The following is a 25477-nucleotide window of genomic DNA, read 5'->3' as shown; positions in this document are numbered from 1 at the left end:
AATCTAGCTTGAATGATTTTCGTCAGGATTTGGTAGGACGTGCACAATAATGAAATGCCTAAAATTTCCGTTCAATGTTGCTTTAAGGGGGGATAGCAATCAATATACGCGGAGCGACCCGTCTTGTCAACTAACAGTACGTCAGGCTTGTTATCTGCAGTATGGCCATCAGTCAGAACTTGCCGAACCCAATACATGCTGTAACTATAAGTATTGCTTGCGGCTCATATTGGTAAACTGGACATGTTCCCGTGATCAGCCCATGCTTGTATGCAAGGTTTTGATGGATAACCTTACATACCGCATTATGCCTGATGATGTATTGCACCGGTGTTGCCAAAGACAATTCACGTGTTTACCGCGCATTGCCTTCGCCTTCCATTCATCGATCCGCTCTTGGTCAGACTTCACCCCACTCAGAGGAAAGATCGATCCTTCAAGTTAAGTGAAGACAGTCCACAGCCTGCCTTATAGACAGCCACATGCAAGGAACTCGCCTGCTCTATGCTGTAAAAATAAGCGCGCAGCCAGTCGACTTTGCGATGATGTTGTGACGTCACCTAAAAACGGGACAAATTGTACCAACTGGTCCTCCAGGTTGGGGGTTGGGTAGGGCTGACAACCCTACACGGAAAACAACTTGTTACGAAGCCACAACAGGAGCCTCGGATGGAACGGATTTTAAAACGACGGACCCGGCAACGACAAAGGAACAACGATTTGCGCATTTTCTCATGGAACGTGCGCTCCCTGTACAGAGATGAAGCTGATAAGCAGCTAGCCGATACCCTGTCCCAATATAGGGCTGATGTAACAGCGTTGCAAGAGATGCGATGGACAGGGACCGGTTTCCTGGAGAAGAGCCACTACACCATATATTATAGCGGTCATCCAGTAAACCATGTGCTCGGAGTAGGTTTCTTAGTCAGCCAAAAAATGAAACCTGCTGTTATCGGCTTTGAAAGCATAAGCGAACGGCTATGCACTCTGCGCTTGCGAGGCAAGTTTAGAAATATAAGCCTCATAAACGTTCACGCCCCTACAGAGGAGACTGCAGAGTCGGAGAAGGATACCTTCTATGAGGCAGTAGAAAGAACCCTCGAAGCCTGTCCCAGATATGATATCAAAATCATACTTGGGGATTTTAACAGCCAAGTAGGGAAGGAGCCCGTATTCAGGCGATACGTTGGCTCCCATAGCTTACACGAAAAAAGAAATGATAACGGACTGCGAACTATTCAATTAGCAGGGTCACACGAAATGGTTGTTGGAAGTACCTGGTTTGCGCGGAAAGCGGTCCACAAACATACGTGGGCCTCTCCAGACGGGACCACTTTCAACCAAATTGACCACGTGTTGATCGAACGCCGCCACCTCTCAGCCTTGATGAATGTCAGAACATATAGGGGGGCCAATATAGACTCGGATCACTATCTCGTTGGCATGGTGCTCCGAGCTCGAATAACAATACCACCTAGAATCCCCTCTGACAATCAGGTGAGAGTGAACACTGAAGCCATCCACAACACAACCCTCCGTGACACTTATAAGAGGGAAATGGATGCCGCAATAACCGCAGTCAACAGAGGACCTGGAGATGAAGCATCAGCTAATGATCTTCACAACCACCTGAAGAACGTTATCATGGATACGGCCACAAATATACTTGGCCCCAGCCGCAAAAGGAGTCGGAACGGCTGGTTTGACGATGAATGTAAGCTAGCAACGGAACGGAAGAATGCCGCATAGCGAGTAATGTTGCATTCTCAAAGAACGCGGGCACGCGCAGAGACTTATCACGAACTCCGTCGAGCGGAGAAGCGACTTTACAGACGGAAAAAGGAAGCCTGGGAGAACCAACAAGTCTGTGAACTAGAAAAGTACAGGGAGCAACCGCACCAGGCGCGCAAGTTTTACCAACAAGTCAGCAGGATGAAGCCTTATACACCTCGATGCTCATCCTGCCGAGACAAAGAGGGAAATCTGATTTCCGACAGAATGGGCATATTAGAGCGATGGGTTGAGTACTTTGATGAGCTACTGAACAACCAGAACATCGGCGAGTTGAAGGTCCCGCCAACTGAAGACGGCGGACAAATACTGCCACCACCAAGTTTAGGAGAAACAGTCCGTGCAATTCATCGGCTAAAAAATCATAAGTCGCCAGGAGCCGATGGAATTACAGCTGAATTGGTTAAATATGGAGGCGACCAGTTACACCAAGTGGTTCATCAACTTGTGCTCAAGGTATGGAACAGCGAATCAATGCCTGACGAGTGGCAACGAGGCATAATCTGTCTCATACATAAAAAGGGAGATATCACACAGTGCAGCAATTATAGAGGTATCACGTTGCTGAGTACCATCTATAAGATATTCTCCACTATCTTGCTAGGCCGGATAGCCCCATACGCCCAGAACATCATTGGCCCATACCAAAGAGGCTTCACTCCAGGCAAATCAGCAACAGATCAGATTTTCTCTCTGCGGCAGGCGATGGAAAAACTGTTGGAATATGGACAACAGTTGCACCATCTGTTCATCGACTTTAAAGCCGCCTATGATAGCATAGCCAGGGTAAAACTGTACACGGCTATGAGAGAATTCGGTATCCCGACGAAATTAATAAGACTGACTAGGCTGACCCTGACCAATGTGCGAGGCCAGATAAAAGCAGCAGGATCACTCTCAAGACCATTCGACATCAACAACGGTCTACGACAAGGGGATGCCCTATCATGCGTCCTCTTTAACCTGGCCCTCGAGAAAGTGATCCGTGATGCTGAGGTGAATGCAAGAGGTACGATCCTCTTCAAGTCCACCCAACTACTGGCCTATGCTGACGATATCGACATCATGGGAAGAACCACCCGAGACGTACAAACTGCCTTCATCCAGATCGAGCAGGCGGCGCGAGATCTTGGGCCGCACATCAATGAAGGCAAGACAAAATATATGGTGGCAACGTCAGCACCGAAGACGAATCAACCAACAACATCAAACCGCATTGGTCAAACACAAACACGAACAAGAATAAGGATAGGAGAATACAACTTTGAGACCGTTGACAATTTCTCCTATCTAGGGTCGAAAATCACAACCGATAACAACTACGATGATGAAATCCGCGCACGGTTGTTGTCAGCCAACAGAGCCTATTTCAGCTTACAGAGACTGTTCCGCTCGAAACGTCTCATCATAGGGCCAAAGCTCTTACTGTACAAGACAATGATCTTGCCAGTCCTCATGCATTCCTCGGAGACTTGGGTTCTTAGCAAGAAGAATTGCGAACTCTTGGCCGCGTTCGAGAGAAGATTCCTCCGAAGAATTGTTGCCCCCCTACATGAGGATGGACGATTCCGTAGCCTACACAATGACGAAATCTATGAGCGATACCATGGTCGCCCGGTTGTGGATAAAATCCGGCTCAATAGGTTACGGTGGTCGGGTCACTTAATCCGTATGGATGAAGATGATCCCACCCGGAAAGTCTATAAGGGCAATATCTATGGTAGGAAAAGAAGACGAAGCAGACCCTGCCTAAGATGGAGCGATGGCGTGGGCCAGGACGCCAGGCAGCTTTTAGGGTTATCGAATTGGTGGATCTCGGCGCAAAACCTGGATGTCTGGACTTCCTTATTAAGGCAGGCCTAGACCGGATACCAGTTGTTGCGCCGTTGATGATGATGATGTGACGTCACGTCAACCACGCCTCTACCTCCGATGTCACGAGGCAGGTTCATCCGCTCCACGGCAGATTTTGGATGATGCATTCGGAATTTGGACATAGTTGTCCGTATCCGCACCTGGACGTTTTCCAGATCAGTCTTCGTCCACGGCAATATTCCGAATGCATAAGCCAGTGAAAGGATTGCGACTACATTCAACACGCTTATTTTATTCTTCCCGGAGAGATGCGATTTCAGCACCAGCTTTACACGTCGCAGGAATTCGGACAGCAAAGCATCCTTTAGATCACCAACTCGAGCATGGGTCCTTTGCAGAATTCCTAGGTACTTGTAGAAGTTTTTTTCGGTCATAGCTTCGATGTGTCTGGCATGCGGCTCGTGATGACCTTTGCGAATGGCTGAACTTGTCTATGGGTTCTGAGGTATTAGCACCCTCAGATGTACGCACTGATAGGGTGGTATGCCACCCTTCCATGACTGTCGCCAAAAACTTTATTAGTTTCGGATTAATGCGATACATATGTAGGACTTCGATTAGCCTGGTATGCGGGACGTTGTCGAAAGTCTTGGCATAATCGTTATAGTAACTAAAGAGGTTTCTTTGGCCTCTAGTTGCATGTCCTACAACTACCGAGTCGATAATGAGTTGCTCTTTGCAACCTCTTGATCCAACCCGGCAGCCCTTCTGCTCCTCGGGCAGATTGTTGTTGGTCTCGAGATGCGCATTGACCCTTCCACTAATAATGGACGTTATGAATTTGTAGAGGGTTGGTAAGCAAGTAATCGGTCTTGTGTCTGCGGGGTCCAGCACCGTGTCCTTCCTAGGGATAAGGTAGGTAATCCCCGCTGACTCATGACCTTATTTATACTGTGTGCCAACCGATTGTGTACACTGGTAAATTTCTTATATCAGAAATTCTGCACCCGATTCAAACCTGGGGCCCTCCAGTTCTTCGAACTGTTTACGGTTCGTCGAACTTCCTCTTCGGTAACATCCGCATAATTCATGCCAGGCGAATTGGCATGGCGGGTGCCTTTGGCGGTGATCCACTCAGCATGCTTAGCATGCTGGGCGGGTAACCCCCAAAGTCCATCCGCATACTTTTTCGCTTCTGTCACCGAAAACTGTACTGTCTGGAAGATCTGTTGGGACTCGTTGATAAATCTGAAAAAAGCTCCGCTGGTCTGGAATGATTTTCTCCATACCGTTGTAACCGACTGCACATCACAGAAAGTTTCTGCTTTAGTGTGTTCAGAATTTCAACTACGGGTGTCTCACTAGCGATGGCATAGTTCTGGTAAACCATCTGCACTTTCTTTTATACCGGTCTGCTGGCATTGTCAGTGCTGATCTGAATCATCTAGCAATATCCTGCCTTAGTGAGTCCCGTCGACGTTCCAGACGAATTTTAAATGGTGGATCTCTTCGGTCACTCAAACCCATAACACGAAAGCGAATCTTCTTACCGTGCAATTTGATAGCCGCAACTGCACCACAATACACAAGTAATTGTAGTTGCAGCAGCAACATATCAGCACACAGCCGAGATGCAATCTTATCATTGATTTGAGATAGAATTCCCGGAGTTGCTGGAGATACATAGAGCTTGGGACTACTTGGCCTATGCAAAGGATCCATACCTGAGAATTCTATACACGCTTTTTGGAATTCATCTCGAACCTCAACGGAAACCTCAGCTGGACGGTAGAGAAGAGTGCTTCGGCGAGTCCTGAAACTGTTGCCTGCAGTGCGGCGTAGTGTTGTTGATCGCGCCACCTCTGTCCCCATCGACTGTCGGTCACCAGTTTCCTCGATGACCTCAAGTCGAACACGCTCCCTGAAGGTGGCCGGGATTGTGACGCTGCGAGTAATAAAGCGGTACTGGTCTGCGACTCCCTGCACAGTCACGTGCGCGAATCGCGGGAAACGCTTGACGAATCTTTTTGTGCAAAAAGGAGCGGTAAGATGTTGTACCCGCCCACGCCGTTATTTCGTAGTAGGAGCGGATGATGAAGAGTTTCATTTCTTCAGCCCATTTCATTCGCTGCCTACGCGAAACTGCTGAAGTAGTAGCCACAGATTGTGGCGAAACAGTTGCAGCCGGCGGAGCTATGCTCCTGGTCGTGGCGCCTAGACGTGTTGTCGTGACTGGATGTCGGATACCAGTCGACTTAGCTGTGAATGACTGCCTGACTCTAATCAGGGTAATAATCTCGGGCGAATGTAAGGCTGACTACATTGCCTCCTACAGTGTACTGTAGTTTACCGTTAGGGCCGTGAATAAAGTACTCTAACAGACTTCAAAGCCCTGCAATAACTGGAATGTTGCCATCGTCAATTCGTCAATACCACAACAAAATCAGCTCGTATGAATGGGGGTCGCAGGGAAACGTTTCATTTTAGTTTTTTAATCATTTATATATCAATGTCAGTCGTCAGGTAATTTTTCATTTGTCCAAATTTGTAAAATAAGTTTATGGAGGAGATTGTCCAGGCAATTTCCTCTCTGTAATAGTTCAGCTGGAATACCATCGAATGCCGGAGCCTTGTTCAGCTTCTGGTCGCGCAGGACTGCTTTCATCTCTTCAATAGAAGGAGGTTCGACTGTTGTGTGTTGTTTATAATTTCCAGACCCGTCAAAGCTGTACTTCTCACTGGCGCTTCTACTTGGTTGAGCAGCTTCTTAAAGTTTTCCATCAATCTTTTCTTGATATCGTCGGGGTTACTTAGGATGTTTCCTTGGTGATAACAGAGATACAGAGACTTGTCTTCGGCCTACAGCCTCGTACGAAAACTTTCATCGCGCTGTATGTGGCTCGTACATTTTTATTTTTCATGTGGTTGTCAAATTTTAATATTCTGTCATTGTTGTATTTTCGCGTTTTTTTCCTGCACGTCCGGTTTCGAATAAGTCCGCCATAAGTTTCTTGTTTTCCCCTTGTGGGAGGTTCTACGTATTTACAGTAAGTTTCGTTCTTCTTGTAGATTGTATCACGACATTCCTCGTCGAACCAATCATTACGGGCCAAACGCACCCGTTTGGAAACCGATTGTCTTTTCTGCGGATGTTTTTATTCCATCTTTTAGGTTTGACCACGTTTTTTCTACGTCGAGTTCGGCTAGCGATGTTCTATTGAAGCAATTGGATGGCTCTGTAGTGTATGCAGCCTTTATTCGTCTGTCTCTGAAATTATCAACGTCGAATTTCTGAGACCTGCTCGTGTTCGCGTGATATGTATGTTTTCGTTAGTCAACATCGACATTTCGTCCTTACTTGCATGCGGTCAGAATCACAATTGGCCTTACGTAGTGATCTTACATCCGAATTTATTGCAAGTGGTTAAATACAGTATTTTGTCAAGGGATTTGGCTTACTTTCAATTTATATGAGTTTTTGTTTTCATTGATTTTTATATCAAAAATTCAGGTAATTACATTATTTTGATCATAACTCCTTTATTATTTATCCCACGGACTTCTATCAATCACTTTTCAAGCACTTCAAAAGAGCTTTAGATGAATTTCCACTAAAAGTTACGGAATTTGTGTTATTTGAAAAATATTAATTTTTTTAGAGAACGAATTTACGTTTAACGAGTTATAACTCAGTTCACATTGCACCTACGGAAACAATGGAACGATTCATTCTTTTTGTTATTTCTTCTTTTTCTTCAGCCTTTGTCCCGGGGCTATTTAATATGCTTTATTTCAGCCTTATATCATTTCTCCATGACGCATGATGCACGGTTTTCGAGTTATTTGCCAAAAACCGTTGGAAAACATTTTTTGATTAAAAACGACATGTTTGAACATGAATAACTCGAAAACTACAACTTGTACGAAAAATGTTCTCTAAACATTTTTTGCTTAGAATCGATCATTTAATCGATTTTTGTGGTTATTTCGAAAAAGCATTTCTACTCCTTAGAGGGAGGGGGGATCCACATCCCTCTGGGGCGGAGGCGCACATCGACGCAATATAACTTTTGTTTCTTATGCCACCTTCTACTCAAACCCCAAATTTCACGTCAATCGGTCTTGATTGAAAGAATTCGTCCTATTTGTGCTGTGAATTGGTTCACATAATTTACGCATATAGTGAGAAAGTACGCTCTCAGCTCGTCCTGTTGGTACTCTTGCGGTACATGGATAGCATTGTATATATAAAAAGTTTTTGAGTTGTGCATAGAAGTGGTCTTTATCCCATACTTCGCTGGCTTGGATTTGATGTAAACACAGTTCTCATCAATATTAAAAAACTCGCTTGGTTTATAACTTTTTTGATTGTTTCTTATAAAGTTATCCCAAATGTCCCGAATTGGTGCTAGATCGTCTGTGGCGTGCCTTTCTGCACGCGTAGATTTGTCATCGAATCGGAGACGGCAACTGATAAACTCGAATCGACACTGTGACATTGTTGCCTTCCAGAGTGATGATCCCGTCTTGCCCGATCATACTTCATTCATATATAACAAAGTCAATCTGAATGAAGTATGGACGCCCGAGTTTGGATCATCGCTCTGGAAGGCGGGGTTGTCACAGCGTCGATTTTTTGCACACCGTCGAAGTATAGAACGCCCAGAAAAGCCTTTAATTGGTTTAAAGTAACTACCCCAAATGACACATTATTGTTATTATTGTCATTGTAATATCATAGGTAAATAACTCCTAAATTAGAGAGGTGCACGTGCTGAAACGACTGTATAAGTAGCTCTAAGTAAAATAACAATTATATTTGACCTGCGACCCCGAATTCCCGGAGGGTTGATACACCACTTTTTCTTCATTATCCTCCTGATTTTCGCTCTCCGACGATTATAAGTCAGAGAAACGGATTTCGTAAGCCTAACTTACTTAACTTTTATTAGAAATAGGTGGGGATGCTCGCCCTTCTCATAACCCGGACTCGAAAAACCCCGTTTTACAGACGAAGTTAAAAGTAACCTACTTCTGTCTCCTCTTATCTTTAAGATTCTGCCGGTTTCTTCACAACGACACTTTGAATGACAGAATGAAAAAGTCAAGCGACGACGGCTTTACGGTTTCTTACCAGGGCAGAGGCAAATCGTCAGACGTTGCCTCACCTCTGCCCTGGGAGCAGCGTGACCGTGCCTACGAATTATATTGAGCGCAAATCCGCCTTATTGACCAGAGCTTGGCCAGAGCTGAAATATTCGTTTTGAGAATGAAGAGAATGACTTCTCTAGGAAAATTTTTCCTATTTCCCTTAAAGACTTGTCGTCCAATTGCATCACTAATTTTCGCTCACTATTGAGCAATTCACCAAATTTCCTACTCATTACAGAAAACATTAAAGAAATCGTTTTTCATTTTAGTAAGGTTTTGTGTAAAACAAAACTTTACTAAAATCGATTCACTGTCACACAATGATGACGTTATAAATCATGAGAATATTTGACCTTCGAGTGAAACATTAAAATTTCAGTCATGTATCTACTTCTCCTAAGCCCTTTTTTGTACCTGTTGTATTGAACTCCTAATGAGAAGCGTATGAGGTTGACTACTATCAATACATTATCTCCCAGATCAAATTATTTGTGTAAGTCACTCTTTAAAAATAGAGGACCGTTGAAATTCGAATTATGTACACACGGAACCGTCATGCACTCATCGTTTCTCACATAGGAAACCACGAAACCTTTCATACCTGAAACCTTTAGCTTCCGGTTTTCCGATTTATATTAACTGGTTCGCTGAAAATTGCTTATCATATAGGTCGCACAGCAAGTATTGTATAGAAAACGCATTGTAAGCAATCAAAATTGTGTATTTCATTTATCATCATCAACGGCGCAACAACCGGTATCCGGTCTCGATCTACCTTAATAAGGACCTCCAGACACCCCGGTTTTGCGCCGAGGTCCACCAAATCCATATCTTTAAAAGGTGTTTAGTGTCGTGACCTACGCTATTGTACCACCTCATGCAGGGTCTGCCTCGTTTTCTTTTTCTACCATAGATATTGCCCTTATAGACTTTCCGGGCTGGATCATCCTCATCCATACAGAATAGGTGACCAGCGCAACCTATTGAGCCAGATTTTATCCACAACCAGACGGTCATGGTATCGTTCATAGATTACGTCGTTATGTAGGTTACGGAATCGTCCATCCTCTTGTAGGGGGTCAAAGATTCTTCGAAGGATTCTTCTCTAGAACGCAGTTAATATTTCGCAATTTTTCCTGCTAAGAACCCAGGTTTCCGAATAATACGTACCGACTGACAAGATCATAGTCTTGTACAATAAGAGTTTTGATTCTATGGTGAGACGTTTCGATCCAAACAGTTTTTGTAAGCTGAAATAGGCTCTGTTGGCTGCAAGAACCATGCGCGGATTTAATCGTTATAGCTGTTGTGATTTTCTACCCTAGATAGAAGAAATTTTTAACGATCTCAAAATTGTAGTCTCCTATTTTTATTGTTTTCGTTTGACTAGTGCGATTCGACGTTGTTGGTTCTTTGTTCTTTGGGCCTTGCTCTGCAACCATGTACTTCGTCTTGCGTTAATGTGCATGTCTTGAAAGTGATTCTACCTCTTTTTATCTGGCCTTGCAGCCTAGTCAGACTTATCAATTTCGTCGGGATATTAAATTTTCTCATGGCGGTGTATAGTTTTACCCTGACTATGCTATCATAGGCAACCTTGAAGTCGATGAAAACATGGTGCAACTGATGGCTATATTCCAGTAGTTCTTGCCGCAGAGAGAAAATCTGATCTGTTGCTAATTTGCGTGGAGTGAAGAATCTTTGATGTGGGCCAATGACACTCTGGGCTTATGGGGCTATCCGGCCTAGCAAGATAGCGCAGAATATTCTATAGATGGTACTCAGCAATTGCTGCACTGTCCTCCTTTTTATGTATGGGATCGATAATGCCTCGTTGCCAGTCGTCAGACATTGATTCGCTGCTCTACATCTTGAGCATCAGTTGATGAACCGCTTGGTGTAGTTTGTCGCCTGCATATTTAACCAATTCGGCTGTAATTCCATCGACTCCTGGCGACTTATGATTTTTAAGCCGATGAATTGTAGTTACTGTTTCCTCCATGCTTGATGGTATCAGCATTTGTTCGTTGTCTTGGCGGGATCTCCAGCTCTCCAATATTTTGGTTGTTAAGCAGTTCATCAAAATACTCAACCCATCGCTCTAATATGCCCATTCTATAGGAAGTCAGATTTCCCTGCATACGTTCATTCATGAAGGCGGAGAGGTGGTGGTGTTCAATCAGCACGTGGCAATTTGTTTGAAAGTGGTCCCGTCTGGAGAGGCGCACGTATGTTTGTAGACCGCTTTCTGTTCAAACCAAGTACTTCCAAGAACAATTTCTTACGATACTGTTGACTGAATAATTCGCAGTCCGTTATCATTGGTATTCTCATGTAAATTACGGGAGCCGACGTATCGCCTGAATACGGGCTCCGTCCCAACTTGACCGTTAAAATTTCCAAGTATGATTTTGATATTATACTTAGGACAGGCTTTGAGAACCGGGTCAATTGTCTCGTAAAAGGTATCCTTCTGCGACTCTGAAGTTTCCTCTGTAGTCGCCTGAATGGTAATGAGGCTTATATTCCTAAATTTGCCTGGCAAACGCAGAGTGCATAGTAGTTCGCTTATGTTTTCAAAGCTGATAACAGCAGGTTTCATTTTTTGACTGACTAGGGAGTACATGGTTTACTGGATGGCCGCATTTAACATATTTGGTGCAAATTTCTTATAATATCAGAAAAATTCGTAAAATTGGTCGTTTACGCATACGGATTTTACATAGTGTAGGTAAAATTTCAGTTAAAGGTTAAACCAACCAAATCAGAGCTGTTCTTATAGTTATGAAACACACCGTATCATTATACGGGTTGTCTTGCACCGAAATGACTGCAGCTCATTTGCATGCTATTTCGTCCTTATTTCCCTTCACTCACGAGCACATCTAGATTCCATTGAATAAAAACTGTTATCGGCAGTCATAACGCTTTTGTTTACTTCGAGGGGTTCAATTACGCGCCGACTTGGTTTATCTACATTGCGTCGACTTTTAGAATAATATAGTTATCATATACTTTTAAATCAACATTGGCATAAATAAACCCTACAATGGTGCGTTGTTATCTTGAACTTCATTTGTATACAAACATGTCCGTACGTATTTGCTGCTTTCGCGGAATCAGCTCGACCGCCCGGTTTGAAATCAATGCTGGGATATCACCCTAGCAAACTTGAAAGCTTGCTGAAAGCTACCAGCCTCTCGTACAGCAAAAGCAAGAATAATGGGGAAGTCAAGGTATGTACGTTGTCAGATGTGCATGTCAGATGAACCGAAGGAATTGATATAACCGGATGTAAACTATTTATTGTGGTCAGTTGCTGTGCCGGCAAAATGGGAGGGAGGAAAAAGGTGCATCACGAAAATCCGGGGTTCCGTTTTCCGGTAGTTTATTCAGACCATTATGGTGTCAAGTTTTGTGGACTGCAGAGATTACATCCTTTCGATGCGGCCAAGGGTGCAAATATCATGCGGGTAAGAATATAGCAACATTTCATTTTAGATTGTACGCAATATCTGATTTGAGCCCTTTATTTTTTCAGTTGTTGAAAGAGGGTTCCTTCATGGCAGAGGGCCAAACTCACAAGCCTGAAGAGATTAGCGAAACTGATTTACGCAAAGTACACACAGAGCGTTACTTGGACAGTTTGAAGGTGAGTAGGATACCATTCAATGCAGAACTTATAGATTTTAATTGCTTTCAAACTCTTACATTTAAACTATCTACGGTCAAAATTATTTGAATCGATAAAATTCACTTTAACGTAATCTTTCTCGAATCCATATCAGCTAAAGATACAATGCAGCAATCGTTCTTAATTTTTTGGTATAGTGCCAGACAATATACAATATATTTCGACCTTGAACCCGTGAATGTTGTGAAATATTGAACGTTTTTTCGCAGAGTGGCGCCAAGCAAATGTAGAGCATCTACCTAATATCGAATTAATTTCAAAGGAAAATCTACTCGTCAGAGTATCCGTTTTCAGTGACTAAGGCGTCCTGTTTTCTGTTGAAATCATAGTACTGTTCCTTTAATTTTTTTTTCGCTTTTAATGCATGACATGTTTTAACATGAACTAATCTAGCCAATAGGGCGTCTGAATATAATGGTTCCATATATTGTTTCAAGTGAGTTTTTAAGCAGGAATTGTTAACAAGTTGCGAAATTTTGTGAATATTTGTTTTGTGCCCTTACCGCCATTTGCATATCGTCGGAATAATTTGAAAGATGACTAACTCCGTTTCACCAAAATATACAGTGGCGACAAAAAATATAATATTGCAAGTGAAAGTTAAGTCCATAATGAACTATTCTGCCGCGCTTTGTCAAGTACACTACTAATTCAGATGTGTGCGTGTGTGTATGTTTGCGGTGGGAGAGAAGCTATAGCCTCTGAGCACTAGCCCGTGATGTGCCATTGTACTCGACTCCCCTGTCAAACGGAATACCCCGGATTCGTTGAATGTATCGCAGGATTTACGTTAATGGATGTGATGCTACCTATTCTAACTGAATCACACACACGCTTACAGGAGAGACGCATATCATCTTGTGCAATTCCTATTCTGAACATATGTCTAGCGAGTGAATTATGGCCAGTCAGAATGCCTACAATACTCCTGCAAGTCTTCCTACTTTTCTACCAGATAAACTTTGCGGTATGCATGTTAGGTTCTCACAGGCAAAGTTTGGTGTCTCTAGTAGTATTTAGGCTCTGTCGCCTGTCATTATGGAAAGTTTGTTTCCAGTTTATTAAGACATCTTTAGCCAATGCTACTGATACTGCAATTGCTGATTCTGGTTCCGGGATGGCGGAGAAGGAACCCTCTTTTGCTAAGGCTCCCGAGATTTAATTTCCCTCTACACCACAGTGACCAGGTACCCAGAGTAGTTTCACCGTATTGAATCTACAGATAGAGTTCAAACGGTTTCTGCATTCCTGGACGACATGATGAAAGGACCACTCAACGCCCTCAGTGCAGCCTGGCTACCACTGCAGATTGTGATGCGCCTGTCCTTTAATCACTCGTCAAGCACCTCGTTTGCCGCCCTTAGGATCGCATATACTTCAGCTTGAAAAACCGTTGAATATTGTCCCAAAAGAAAAGCTCGTTTTTATTTGAGAAGTATATTCCGACTCCAGAACCTTTAGAACTTTTTTATTTTTGAAGCATAGGGGTAGAAGGCGTCCGTGTATCCCACCTCGCATTCCAATCCCAGTTCTTTTTGCATTTCAGGGTAACTTCATATCTTCTACCAAACAGGTGTATGGGGACCCGAAAATCAGTAGGCGTTGTAAGAACTGGATTCAGTTCTGTCAGTAATTCTTTCCATGCTCTGTGCCCTCGACGTTTATTGTTCTTCATAGATCTAAGGGAATTAGTCTATGAGCTGCTCTCATTGCAATACGTTGAATAAATGTATCCAGCGGCTGCAAATGGGTAATGCATTTAGAGCTGCGCGGAATGTCGTGCTCATGTTTTTTGCAGTGCGGCTAGTTTCCGGTGAAATCTTCTTTGCCTCACCTTAGCCCACTACACTACAGATGCATAAGCAAACATCGGGTTAATGGTACCAACGTATATCCATATTACCACATCAGGCCTGGGTCCCAATGTTGAGGCAAAGGTCCGTCTGCACAGCCCACAGATTGTCAGAGCTCCTTTCAACTTTACCTCTAAATGTTTCTTCCAAAAAAGCTTTTTATCTAGAGTGACTTCCAGATATTTAACTTCTTCCGTGAGTTAAAGGGTTGTACCCCTCATCTCAGGAAAGCAAAGTCTATCCAGTTTTCTATTTTTTGTATTATGATTTTTGTAGTATGTTATGATATGAAAAGTTCATACTAAAAGTTTCAGACACATTTGGTACGTACCAGTAGAAAAGTACTATCCCGAAACGAGCCCGCGTATAGAGTGAATGAATCTCCCATGCTGCTTCGTTCCGAGGCCTCGCACGTCCATCAGTTCTCACCATGAGCTCCCAAGTTGCAGTACATAATATTAACAATAATATTATGGTTTTATTTGAGTTAAATGAAAGTCCATGCCTGAGGCACCAATTGTCAACTAAATCACACGTATATTTCTTATATATCTTATATGTATATGCTACGTCATCAGCATAAGCTTGATCTTGTATTGGCAAATTTTGTAATTTGCATAATAGTGAGTCGATCAGCATCCTCCATAGAATTGACGATAGCACACCTCCTTGGGGCAGCATTTTGGACAGGCGCACAGCCAAGCATCCTTTCAAAGTCCTCGAACACCCCCATCACATACTCATTCTGCAGAGTAGCATACTCTATCTTTGAAAGCAAAGAATGAAGAGCATACTCACAAGACTTTCCACGCTGATTAGCATGTTAGTGTTTATTTAGTGGTGCGCTTTCCCACAAATGTGAAACAGGTACAATCACTGTCAGCGGCAGTGACCTGCCCAAAACTGAGCGATTTAAACACCTCGTGTTAACGCTATCAGCCAAAGAAGAGCTGCGTTATGAAATTGCTTCACGCATTCACGCAACCTGGATAAAGTGGCGTTCCAGAACAGGTGTTCTTTGTGATCGACGTCTCAAATCTAAAATTTACCACAATGTCGTCCGTTCTGTCGCTCTCTATGGTTCTGAGTGTTAGCCAACTATAAAAGATAATGAACGGCGTCTTGCGGCAATGAGGATGCAGATGTTGCGTGACACGTTTCGATCACATCTGGAATGAGGATATCTGCGATCGTTATGGGGTTGCGTCGATTGTGGAAAATTCGTGCTAACGAGAATTCACTTGCCAAAATTGGTCTGAACATCGAAGTCGATGGTAAACGGTGGATGGATACGCTGGATGGGGACTTAAAAGCCTCAAGATTGCACCCAGATCAGGTGTTCGATAGAGCCAAATGGCAAAAGCGATCGCAACGAGCCGGCCCCGCTTGTGAACGGGACAAAGGCTGAAGAAAAAGAAGAAAAATTAATGTGCGGTAAACAACATACTGATTTTTTCGTTTTAATACCTTTCGTTTCGGGGACGTTGAGTTTGTCATATATTGCTATAAAGCAAGTTTCTGCTAAAAATGTAACAAGAATTGCTTTTTTCAACGGATATGGTAATTGGGCAGGTGAAACTACTATTTTGGCGTGAAAGAACATATAATTATTTTCCAACGGGAGGAGTCCATTTTAAGTATTTGGATCGTTGATAATCTGTTTGGCCAAATGGCTCTAAATTAGGGAAGAGAATAAGTAGTCTGACTGAAGATAAACACCAACAAAACTAAGGTTGTCAGTCTTATGGGTCGTCGCATTTTCCCTATTTGCATTAATGGACATAGGAGGAGAGCTGGCATGAAACGATTTCGAACGAAGGATTTGATCGGCTCACAGGAAGCCCCTGGACAATGTGACTAGAATGGATCAGAAGGGTGACAATTCCATTGCTGGTTACACCATACAGCGGAATCTACTAACTGGGGATGTCGCCCCAAGAGCACATGACGCCGAACAGTAGAAGAAGAATGTAACTGCCTTGGGAAGACTTGAACCAACCAAACTTCGTAGTACGACATGATTACATTAGTGGGCCTGGTTGCATTACTGGGCAGAACATTGAAAACATCTTTCTAGGATGCGTCGTTTATCTTTGGTTTCCCGATTTCTTATAGTTTAGTTTTAACAAAAAAAGTAAAATAATAGTATTTTCAGCTATTCTTAAATGTAAGTCCAGTCATCGTTGCGATAAGAACTAGCTGATATGTACACATCGTTATTTGTTTGACAGTATCAATAAGTGTTTTTATCCTTGGACATACATACTTTTCGTTTCCCCGAACATTTCCAGACAGTTGCATCTTTTTTTTGTAAACTTGAGTATTTGAAGCTGATAAGCAGCACTTAAAAAATCGTCTTGAGATAGCGAATGCAGGTGTGTAGTGGAGAAACTCGAGAGTTATTTTACTTATCTTTAAGCTGAGTTATTTTTAATCATTAAGTCCAGGAAGGCATGTGCTCCAGGTTTCCTGGTCTATGCATTGAGGGCTAAGCGGTTATCATTCAATTCTATAACTTGAATTACCCCAGCGGGGTCAATTGAATAAAATTTAATCTATTGAGTTGGGGTTTGCTCTTATAAGCTTATATAAAGTGAGCAATAAGTACCAAATATTTAGGTTCGGACAATTCTACCTAATTAAAATATATAGGGGTTTTAGTGATGGCGGCCGGGGGTATATCAACATTGGGCACGTTTGCAGAATGGTTTGTTTCTCCATGGTTTGAACCAGACAATGTGAGAGTCCGAGGACATCTAGAGATATGCTGTAAAGGATTTAGGTATAAGCTGTAGCTCACTATATTATGGGAACTACAACCACCTTCTCGAGATGTCAAATTTCTTTGATTTCCCGAGCCAGTAGCTCATAGTTTGACGGTGCAATGGTTGAAGGGGTAGAGCGTCAGCCTCCTAATCTCGCTGCTCTGGGTTTGAATCCTAGTCATCATGGATGCCTGTGTTCGCCTCGTGTTTGTCTCGCTGCTGTGCTTGCAGAGCGTTGAGTGTGGTGATAGCGAAACTTGCACAGTCTGACTGCGTGGATGCCCTATACTTCATCAAGGAGTGAACAAGAAACACTAAGTAGCTTATAGTTCACCTTCTTCTTCATGGATTTCCGTTCAATGTTACTATCAGGGGGGATAACAACATCTATAATATACGTGGAGTATAGTCAAGTAACAGAACGTTAGGCTTGTTATGTGCTATATAACAATCACTTTTGCTGGTTCCAATTTATGCTATAAGTAGAACTATCGAATCCGACTCTTATTGGCAAACGGGACATGCTCTCGCAATCGGACCATTCTAGTATGCAACGTTTTGATAGATCGCCTTTCATACAGCCTTATTCCTGTCCGTATATTGCATCCGCGCTGTAACAATGCAGTCCCTAACGCCGAACCACACATTCTGCATTGATCGTTCTTTACCCGCTCTTTATTATGAGCTTTTTATAAGCGCAGATAGCGATCACGCCATCCTGTATGGCACATATAAATTCCTCAGCCTCATCAAAGAGCTCGCCAGCACACAGCACATTCGACAAATGGAGATGAACAAATGGCTTCTGGGTGAAGTGGACAATAAAGGGCTTATAAACACATTCATTGCGCTTATTTTATTCTTCCCTGGGAGATATGATTTCAGCACCAGCTTTACACGTCGGAGGAGTTCGGACAGCAGAGCACCTTGCAGCATTCCTAGGTATTTTTAGAAGTTTGTCTCAGTCGTAGCTTGGATGTGGAGATCACGAATGCTATATCCGGCATGTGAACATGTCTATTATTCGCATCGGACCTTTTAAGATAGTTATCAGTACCAGCATACAACTTGATGCCATGCATCAAGTGTGTCAGTGCGTAGTTAACCCATATGGTTCATTGGCAATCAAGCTTTCCAGGTGTTTTTAGATGCGCTCGAGAATTATTTCAGTTATTATCTTTGCAACAGCTAGAATAACTCAAGACAGTTCTCACTTTTGACGAATGAGTGGAAGTAATAACTGTGCAGACTGTAGGGTTTGCAAAGAACATTTTCGCTTGGAGATTCTCAAAGGGACAAACATAAAAATCATTTTTTTTCACTCACAAGTGGCATTAATCTCTTAAGGCAAAAGTCAGAGATTTATGATTCGTGACCACAGTGAACTGACTGCCTTCAAGGGGGAATTGGAAGCACTTGGTGGTCAGATACACAGTTAGTAATTCTTGATCGTAGGCGCTGTAATTCGGTTGAGTGTGATTCAACTGCTTTGAGAAGAAACCCAACGGTTGCCAGCTTTCAGCTGGACATCTGATGAAGGGCAGTGCCTACTGCTATGCCTGAGACATCGACGAACACGGCTAGGAGTGCATCCTGCTGAGGGAATGCCAAACGTGTAGCGTCTACCAGCTGTTGTTTGGTGGTTTCAGACGCTTCGACGGTTTCTGGAGACTGCACAACCTTCTGCGATTCTCTGGTCTTAAGAGCAGACAGTAAGGCGTTAAGTAAGGCCTGGTACTGAGCGACTTTGGGCGGGAAACGTTTTACCATACCCGAGAAACGACTCAAGGTTTTTGATCGTCTTTGGTCATTATCAAGGAGGCGTTGAAAAATGTACCCGGGATACGCCAAATGCTCGAACTTTTTTGGAAAGGGGATCAGAATGCCATCCAAATAGACGGAACAGAAGTCCAACTTTCGTAGTACAGACTAAATGAATCTCTGCCAGGTTTGCACCGCAATGCACAGGCTAAAAGCCATTCGTGTGAACTCAAAGAATCTCGAAGGTGCATAAATTGCTATCTTTGGAATACCTTCGCGAGTTACGGGGATTTGGTGATAAGCCTTGATGAGATCCAAGGTCGAGAAAACATGACAGTTTGCTAAATAATGCGCAAAACTTTGGATGAGCGCACGGAGGTACCGATCCGAAATCGTCTGAGCATTCACCTAAGAAAGGTTGTGTTGTCTGTGGTCAGCAGCAGCCCATAGTGGCACAGGAAGTCTGCGCTTAATATGGGGATACTGATGTCAGCTAAAATGAAGCGCTACAAAAAAAAAAACTATGCAAGCCAAGACTGATGTCTACTTGCCCGTAGTCGTAAGTTGATATGGGCGTGAAGTTTGCTGCCCCCGCGACACCTCCGCGACCACGGGCGTGCGTGCACCTTATGAACTTTGTCCGTGGTTGCTGCCAAAATCTATAGATAATCGTCGTCGGCACAAGCTAGTATGACTTGCGTGCCCTCCGGCAGTCGTTAAAGCCACAAGAACTTTAGTAGCTCCGGGCAACCGGCGGTTAGGGCGGTAGAAGGTCCCGCGACCTCCTTATTTTCGCGCGACATTCTTTGTTGAACAAATTACTGTGGGACGCTGTAGCGGAGCAAACTCCTAACCCAATAGAAAAGAAGCAACCTTAATGAATATAAATAAAGACCACGAACCCGGTTTGATGAAAACAAAGTAGCGCTGACTCTTGCGGCATATCGTGTTTATTACAATTCAGTTCGTTTGATTTTAAGTAATGCCTATAGGATTATGCAACTAGGTAGGTAGATTCAGTCGTTTTGAACTCGTCCTTCCTGAACTCCTTTAATGATGTTGATGTAATAAACGCTGTGGTCGCCTAACATCACTCCGTCACAATAAAAAGCATCCTTCTTCTTTATATCAGAACTTTTCGTATGTGTGTGTGTGTGCGGATGGCTCAAATTGAAATCTCACTGGTGGCAGAGGAATTTGCTATCGTGACTGGATGTCAGACACCAGTCGACTCAGCTGTGAATGGGTACCTGAGTCAAATCAGGATCAGATCAGATCTCGGGCGAGCACAATGCTGACCACATTGCCTCCTATAGTGTACTGTAATGTATCGTTACGGTCTTGAATGAAGTGCTCCAACATACTTCAAGGCCTTGGTCCAATTGGATTGTTGCGCCTAACGATTATTATTATTTCATTGGTGTGTAGCACTGCACAATTGTAAAGCTCCTTTTCGTGAACCGGAATTTCGCAGTTGAAATTCTGTCAGAAACTGGTTCATGTGCGGCAGCCATCAGATCAGTCGAACAGTCGCTCAGGTGTAGGATGACCTGCCTATATCGCCGGAATTCTCACTAAAGTTGGTAAAAAGCGAGTATTCTGCTGGCCCTCGAATGGTTGTCGAAAAGCGTTTGCGCATCCCAGAAATCAATCGAAAATTGGTTTCGATAGCCAAAAGTTGAACCAGTGAGGTCAATCCATATCAAAGGCACTATGAAGGAAGTTTTGAAATTTGTCTACAAATTTCTATCCCTTTTAGTCCGTGAAACGCGACAAGCAAGGAATACTTTGAATGTATTCTTAAACCTCTGCTCAATAGGTGAAACCTAATAGTTTCTCATTGATGAAAAGTCGACAAATTTCTTATTGTTATGATCATCGAAATCGTCTTTTCACTTCACTTGTTCGTAGATGTTGCGGTAAAGGCCATACAAACATCCAGTTTTCTAATAACCGCTGTCACCTTTCAAACTATGATACTACATATTCTTGAAAATACCATTTTTCCGAATAGGAAGTCTCCATTAATGCATAACGCTGTGGTGCGCCGTTTTAATGCCAAAACTCCTAAGACTATGACTGCTATAATGAGAATTCACGAACGAAAGCAGCTCTCCCTTCCTGCAGCTAGAGATCTCTCTGAGATCATCAACGAATGGTTTACTTGGTTTCCGTAGCCTGACTCTTGCTAGAGCCAAACCGTCCCGACCACCGTTATTTTATATGCATTTTCACGCATTTGGCACAAGAGCTCTTGCGATCAGGTTTTATTATGAGCGGGCCAAATCTTCCTTGACTTGGCATAGGTGCTAAGCTTACGCCACTTGAGGTCCGCGGCTGCTAAGTAGTGTGAGTAGATTCCATCCTTGACAGTCGCCAGTGGGGCACAGATTGTAACCGCCGAAGAACTGCTAAGAGCAGAGCCCCGCCTGAACAGTCCGTCAGTCCGCTAATTACGCTCTATGTTCCTATGACCGGGAACCCAGCGTGCGACTGTTCAGCGCGTTTCTGCACTGCCCCATCAGCCTGGAGGATGTCGCCGCTGAATAAAAGGCCTTAATGGCCGCTTGACTGTCGGTCAGAATGGCTATGCTACGCTTGGGGCTCGTATCAAGCCCCAGCTATCGACAGGCTTCCAGTATCGCCAGTACTTCCGCTTGGAATACACTGGTGAAAGCTTGGGGACCGTATGACTTGGATTCGAGAAAACTGCCACACCGACTCCACACACCATTTTTGATCCGTCGGTGAAGAATATTGTGTTATAACCTTACGGCGGTGGCGGGTGAAGTTCAGATTCCGTGTGATCTAGTCCATGGGGAATGCCCAAATTTGCCGAGCTACTTCGTCTAGGAGGTTACTATGGTCGTAGGGATTCGCTGTCCAGCATCCGGACTCACGTAGTTTGACAGCACTGCATGCTACAACGTATTTAATGTGAAGGTCTAGGGGAGGAAGTGCAGAGCTCCGGTTGCACTTGCACACGCGGTTTCTTGAATCCTGTTAAGCTTCGTTTTATTGTACTTTTTGCTCAAAACCTGCCACCATTAAAAAATACAGTCCTACGTTAGGATAGGACGCACCACAACTATGTACATCTAGATAACCATTCTCGGCCGGAGACTGCAAGTCTCCGACATAAAAGCTATACAAGCTTCTTTAATCCGCAGTTCTATTCTCAATCTCCAAGTTAGCTACGGATCCATGATTACACTAATCTCTTGGTGGTAAATAGTATCAGTTTAGTTTTAGTTGGATTTATGCACAGTCCCCATCTTGCGGCCCACAGGGACACCATCCCCAACTCCGTTCATAATGGAGGGAAATATCGTTGATACTAATATCACTAAGTCGTCGACTTACCTCATCACCTTCACCCCGCTCCTGTCCAATATCCATAAAATTTAGTCCATCACTATTAAACAGAACACCGGAGAGATGGCGCCACCCTGAGGGTGCCTCCGTTCACAGCTCAGGTGACTACTTCCCAGATCAGACTGAATTGTTCTGGTTTCTAGCATGGATATTATCCAATGCGTAAGATACCCCTCCAATCTAATACTGATCAAGGCTTCCTTGATGGCGTTGGTACTAACGTTGTTGAATGCTTCCTTTATATCTAGGGAGGTAGCTAGAGTATAGTGCTTGTATTACAGTGACTGCTCAACCGTGCAAATTACCCACAGGCAGACCTGATCAGTATATAAATATATACGTTCTCTGCCCCCGCGTGCTTCAATTTGACCACGACAAGGTCGCTGGAACTCAGGTTCGGGCACAGGGAAGCATGCAGACTCTTCCTCGCGGTGATACATGCTTTAGGTCTATCCCGATCAGCGTTCCTCACGCTAAGGAATATATTATAATATTTGCTCACGAGACCTTTGATGGTCGCCTCCGATCCAGGGCTTCTGTACCAGTGCGATGTCGATGTCTTCCTCTAGGAGGAAAACAAGCAGATTAGCCGAGCCACATTTCGAGTGTTGAAGATTTATCTGCGTGGTGGGTTCGTCAGTCCCCGTTGAACCGTCGATCCTCATCTTCTCTAACAGTTCGTTGGCGACATTGATTGGATCCAGATCGTCGTTCGTTTTGAGGAACGGGACACTTTTAGCTTTGCTTTCCGACTCCGAACCGCACTTTGTAGGCTTTTTTTCCAACCACTCTCCGTTTATACGGAGCAAGAAAGGTTGGTTGTTCGTCTGGAATTCATCCTCCTTGATAACTGCCCAGTTGTCCATGGGAATCCTGGGGATTCGAAGGCGCAAGAGTTGGAAGAGCTTGTCCTTATCCATGCGGATCTACGGCAACCAGATGTGATCGACCGGTCTCCTGGGAATCTCGTCGTAGGTGCGTTAGGTGTGGTTGACCTTAGCGACGCACGAACCGAGGAAGCTCCTGGAGAATTGGTTCTCACAAGCTATAACGTGAAACCCACGGACCACTTGAGGAATCGAAGCGGATGTCAATGGAATTTTTGTTGCGTGTACGTAAAATCCCAAAAAGAATCCATCCTTATCCGTGGTCGATGTTTTATTGGCAAGGGTATGGTTGATTTTTTATTAATAGATTGCTAGCCTACACATGTCTATCGCGTTAAGTGTTCTCTTACTACATGCAGGAAACACAGGGCATATTCATCTAATGCGTTTGAAATTATGGAATTATCTTTGGCATTATTATGTTTTATTCCTTGTTATCGCAGCATGGGAATATGATCATGTCCCTAAGTGATATATTATACATGATACCCCCATTGTTCATCATTGCCTGATACGTAGAAGAACGGCAATCGCTTCGAATTTATCAGAGCATTATATGCAAGTTAATAGCCGCATAGATAATACCCGCAATAATTTTCGCCGTAGGATTAAGATATTAAGAACGTTGTTCATTCAGTATTCAGTAGTATCTACACATGCGATAACATAGCATCAAAGACGCAGATTTATGAATAAGGCCTGTTTATTTAATCTATTTAAGGAATGCAATTTTCTTGCTTCATTTCAGCTGAAGAATAACTTGTTGTTCAATTTACAATTAACCATAATCCTTACAAAAAATTTTTAAAAATGCTTCTGATTTTTTATTTACAGTGGAGTTTGAATGTCGCCAAAATTGCCGAGATTCCGCCCTTGGCTGCCGTCCCAAATTATTTTGTACAAAGAGGTTACCTGAGGCCAATGCGTTTCCAAACTGCCGGTTCAATCTTGGCCGGAAAATTGGCTTTACAAGAGGGCTGGGCCATCAACCTTGGAGGCGGTTTTCACCACTGCAGTGCCGATGATGGGGGAGGATTCTGTGCGTACGCTGACATCACCCTCCTCATAAATTTAGTCTTGACCGAAGAAAATTCCGTATCGAAAGTGATGATTGTTGATTTGGATGCCCATCAGGGTAATGGTCATGAACGTGATTTTATGGACGATAATCGCGTATTCATAATGGATATGTATAATGCGATGATTTATCCAAAAGATCACAATGCGAAATTGGCAATCAAGTGCGCGGTCGAATTACAGCCGAAAACACCTGATGAGTCCTATCTAAGGAAATTAAGAATGTAAGTCCAACAATTACTTGGAAGATGTTTAAAGGGTGATAAACGTTTCTTTTGGTGACTAGCAATTTGCAAAACTCTCTGGAAAAATTTAATCCAGATTTAATTGTATTTAATGCGGGGACCGATATATTGGCGAATGATCCATTGGGCTTGCTATCGATATCGCCCGAGGTGAGTGTGAGTTGTTTATTTACTTTGTGGGTTAGTTGATTAACGAGTTTGTTTAGATAATTGATTGTCTGATAAAAAGTTCGAGCGCCATTCAGAACTATAAATACTATTATCGATTAGTTCTAATGTTTGCATATTAACCTCACGTTGAACTGTAAATAAATTTGATTTATAGGCTGGGCTGCAATATGTTGTGCATGGTTTAAATTGAAGACGAAGAGTTATCAAGCCTTCGATTTTTTTAAATTTTTTCGTTTGATTGCAGGGAGCTTTTTGTTATTTTAGCTCTTTTTTATTTAATTTTTAGTGGTTAAATAATTAATTTTTCAATTTAATAAGAAACCTCCATTCCTAACAATACTATCTGAAGTTACAGTATTTTGAACCCGTTCCTAATTTCAGGGAGTGATTGAACGTGATGAATACGTCTTTTCAACGGCGGTATCCAAGCACATTCCCATAGTGATGTTGCTGAGCGGCGGGTATTTGAAGGCTTCAGCTAAAGTAATTGCCGACTCCATAATGAACCTGAAGTTAAAGGGACTGCTTCCTGTTAAAATGTGAGCACAAAATGCTGCAACTTACTGACATTGTATTCGAAAAGACTTCCCTACATTTGCAACTTGCGTTACCTGTATTTGTGAATGCCAAACAACGTGTATTAATACGTGGTAGTTGTATGATATATTCACTTATTTACTGTAGTGTCCTGCATTTATATAGAAATTGACTGTATAAGTATATCGACCAAACAAGCCCCGCTGCATGGAGCTTGCGTCGATTGCAATATTTTTTTTACTGAATCTCGTCGCTGTGAATTGAACAAATGGATATTTGAATAAATAAACTATTTTGACTAGGACGTTGTTTGGAGTGTTTTCATCATAGTGTCAAGGCGTTTTCCGTTTCTGTT

General features: G+C 43.1%; 1 protein-coding gene across 1 annotated transcript; it reads left to right on the top strand.

The window, feature by feature from the left end:
• The first annotated feature begins 11967 nt into the window (after positions 1-11967).
• Positions 11968-25423, top strand: LOC119657999 (histone deacetylase 11-like). The gene is made up of 5 exons (XM_038065219.1): positions 11968-12230; positions 12299-12409; positions 23927-24393; positions 24456-24564; positions 24967-25423. The coding sequence occupies exons 1-5, from the start codon at positions 12090-12092 to the stop codon at positions 25126-25128; spliced, it is 990 nt and encodes a 329-aa protein (XP_037921147.1). The 5' UTR covers positions 11968-12089; the 3' UTR covers positions 25129-25423.
• Positions 25424-25477: the final 54 nt, after the last annotated feature.

The sequence above is a fragment of the Hermetia illucens genome, chromosome 5 (genome assembly GCF_905115235.1).
Source record: "Hermetia illucens chromosome 5, iHerIll2.2.curated.20191125, whole genome shotgun sequence".
Taxonomy (NCBI): domain Eukaryota; kingdom Metazoa; phylum Arthropoda; class Insecta; order Diptera; family Stratiomyidae; genus Hermetia; species Hermetia illucens.
The sequence above is the reverse complement of the archived record's forward strand: the minus strand, read 5'-3'. Positions and strand labels throughout refer to the sequence as shown.